The 2,331-nt window shown below is 40.6% G+C and overlaps 1 protein-coding gene across 1 annotated transcript in view; it reads left to right on the forward strand.

The window, feature by feature from the left end:
- Positions 1-165: 165 nt before the first annotated feature.
- The window catches only part of LOC107577721 (uncharacterized), a gene marked incomplete at both ends in the record, with an annotated part of 2,865 nt that continues 699 nt past the window's right edge, over positions 166-2,331 (forward strand). Inside the window, one exon of the mRNA XM_016263765.1 lies at positions 166-1,046. Within this exon, the coding sequence (XP_016119251.1) occupies positions 166-1,046 (881 nt within the window). The remainder of the gene's footprint in view (positions 1,047-2,331) is intronic.

Genomic DNA, 2,331 nt, shown 5'->3' on the forward strand with positions numbered 1-2,331 from the left:
TTAACCGAATTGCCCCCAAAACTGATACGGTTGCTATGGAAACGGCAGAATGCACCAGTTCAGAATGACGGATTCCGAAAGCATTACTGTGCACACAGGAGGCAGAGAGAAGCTCTTTCATCCACACAAAGCCCAATTCAAGGGATTTCGTTTCTTTGCTTCCAGGCTTCGGGTTCTGTGAGCTCCGAGGGAGGACGAAATGGACCGCAAGCCTGGAATCCGAAAGCCGAGATGGACACATGCCACGCTGGACCTCATCCCATGTTGAGAAATCCCGCATGCAGGCATGGAAGCGCGCCGGAGTCCTTCAGCTCCTCAATATCGTCCATCACTATCACTTCCAGGAAGGTCACGCACACAAACTCCAGGCCTCTGAGTCCAGCGACGAATAGCCTCGCCGATGGACGAAGAAAAGCTTTAGTGGTCAAAGTCACTGAACAGAGGATGAAAAGCACGACCTCTGGCTCTGATCGTGAAGAGATGGATCACAGCGTGGTACTGAGAAGAAAGGCAACCATTGTGAAAATGACCGAACAGAGAGAGCGTTTCAGTCCAGCGAAATACAGACACAGCTACACTGAAGGACTCCATAATGAATCTAAAGTCAATCCCTCACCATTAAACCAACCGTTAACTATATCTCTAGAGCCAGGAGGAAACCAGTGGAGGTCCCAGCACAGATCTAGCCTGTCTCTCTACATCAACAACCCAAACGATAGCAGCGCAGCAGGGGAGAGCGACACCAAAACATACAAGCCACCTCGAAGGCCTCTCAGCTGCGATGCAAGCCTGTTTAACCGCACAGAACTTGGCAGTAATGCAGTTACACATCCAGCGTTTCACAACAAGAGCTCTCCTGTTCCCCAGAAGACAAATATTGACTTTGTTAGTTCCAGTAGCAGCGAAGCAGGAAGGCGCTGGGCCTCCGGTGGCGAGGACGGGAGCGCGAGGAAAGAGTGGGATCGTGAGGAACCTGTTTCAAGAATCAAACCTCTCACGCTATTAAAAGCAGCAGGTACCAGCAGAACCCGTGTGGATGTTCGGCGGTAGATGCACAAGAGCACACTGTAAGCTGAGGCTTTGATGTATAATGGATGAGTATTATCGTGTGAGAGAGCAGAGGTTTTTAATTGAGGCTTTTCACGGCATATACGCACGGTAGAGTTGGACGGCCCTGAAACAGGAGATTTCTCCGCTGTCTCTCTCTTTCTGTCTTGCGTTTTCTCATCTATTCATTTTCCCACGCATCTCTTTGCATGCATAATCTATTTCTACCCTGCTTTCAATACCGGTTTTTGAGCTTCCGTGGGAATTTAGAGCTGCTACACACAGAGAGAAATCTGACAGCCGCCGAAATACATGCATACACACATTTAACTATCTGAGGACATGCATAGATGACAACTGTTTGAAATAAAGTCACTTAGAATTACTTCAGACTAACTCAACCTCTAATAGTAAAACATTTAGAATTTCTGCATTTAAAAAAAATGCCACTTACTGCTTATACTTTACATTGATTTATAGTTTTTAGGACATTTTAAAGTAATTTTCCCCCTGAAATTTAATAATATAGAATATAATAGTATAATGTTTTCCATATAACATTTTTTATATTTTTATTTTGTTAAAAAAATTGGTAATGTAAATATTTATTTATATTTAATTTATTGCATGTATTATATTTTATAATTGTTAAGTCCCGTCACATAGGCATCATTATGTACATTTTTAAAACCCTTCCTTTACTAAAACCCTTAATTTTTAAAAGTAAGGGTTTAAAATTTAAAATATCTATCTATCTATCTATTCGTCTGTCTATCTATGTTATCTAGAAAACATTATATTACTATTCATTTATTATTCTAAATTCACAACCTTTTTGTAAAAAAAAGATTGAACACAAAAACTGTACATTGCAAGAAAGGAGAGATTAACCCTTTATACAACTATATACAGATTTGTTTTTAATTTTTATTTCTATAATGTAATAGAATAGAATAGAATAAAATAGAGAATGAGTTTGTTGAAACTCCTTACTCCAGTATTTGCTGTAGCTGTCCATAGACCAAAAATATATTGTACGCAAATATGTTGATGCAGACCTAAATGCATTGCAAATGCACTCTCTGCATTCTCTAGTTGAACATTGCGAGTATGTCAGTACTTTAACTAACAGTAATTTTGGCCAATCAGAACTATACATCATTCTGCCACAGAACGTAACATACTTGCATTACTTACATTTCTGAATGCAACAACAAAATCCCACTTGCATTGCCGGAAGCGTTTGCTTTTTGCTACTTGTGTGCAGTGTGTTCCAGGCCTAGC

The sequence above is a fragment of the Sinocyclocheilus grahami genome, unplaced genomic scaffold (genome assembly GCF_001515645.1).
Source record: "Sinocyclocheilus grahami isolate Dianchi unplaced genomic scaffold, SAMN03320097.WGS_v1.1 scaffold6999.1, whole genome shotgun sequence".
In the NCBI taxonomy this organism is placed as follows: Eukaryota; Metazoa; Chordata; class Actinopteri; order Cypriniformes; family Cyprinidae; genus Sinocyclocheilus; species Sinocyclocheilus grahami.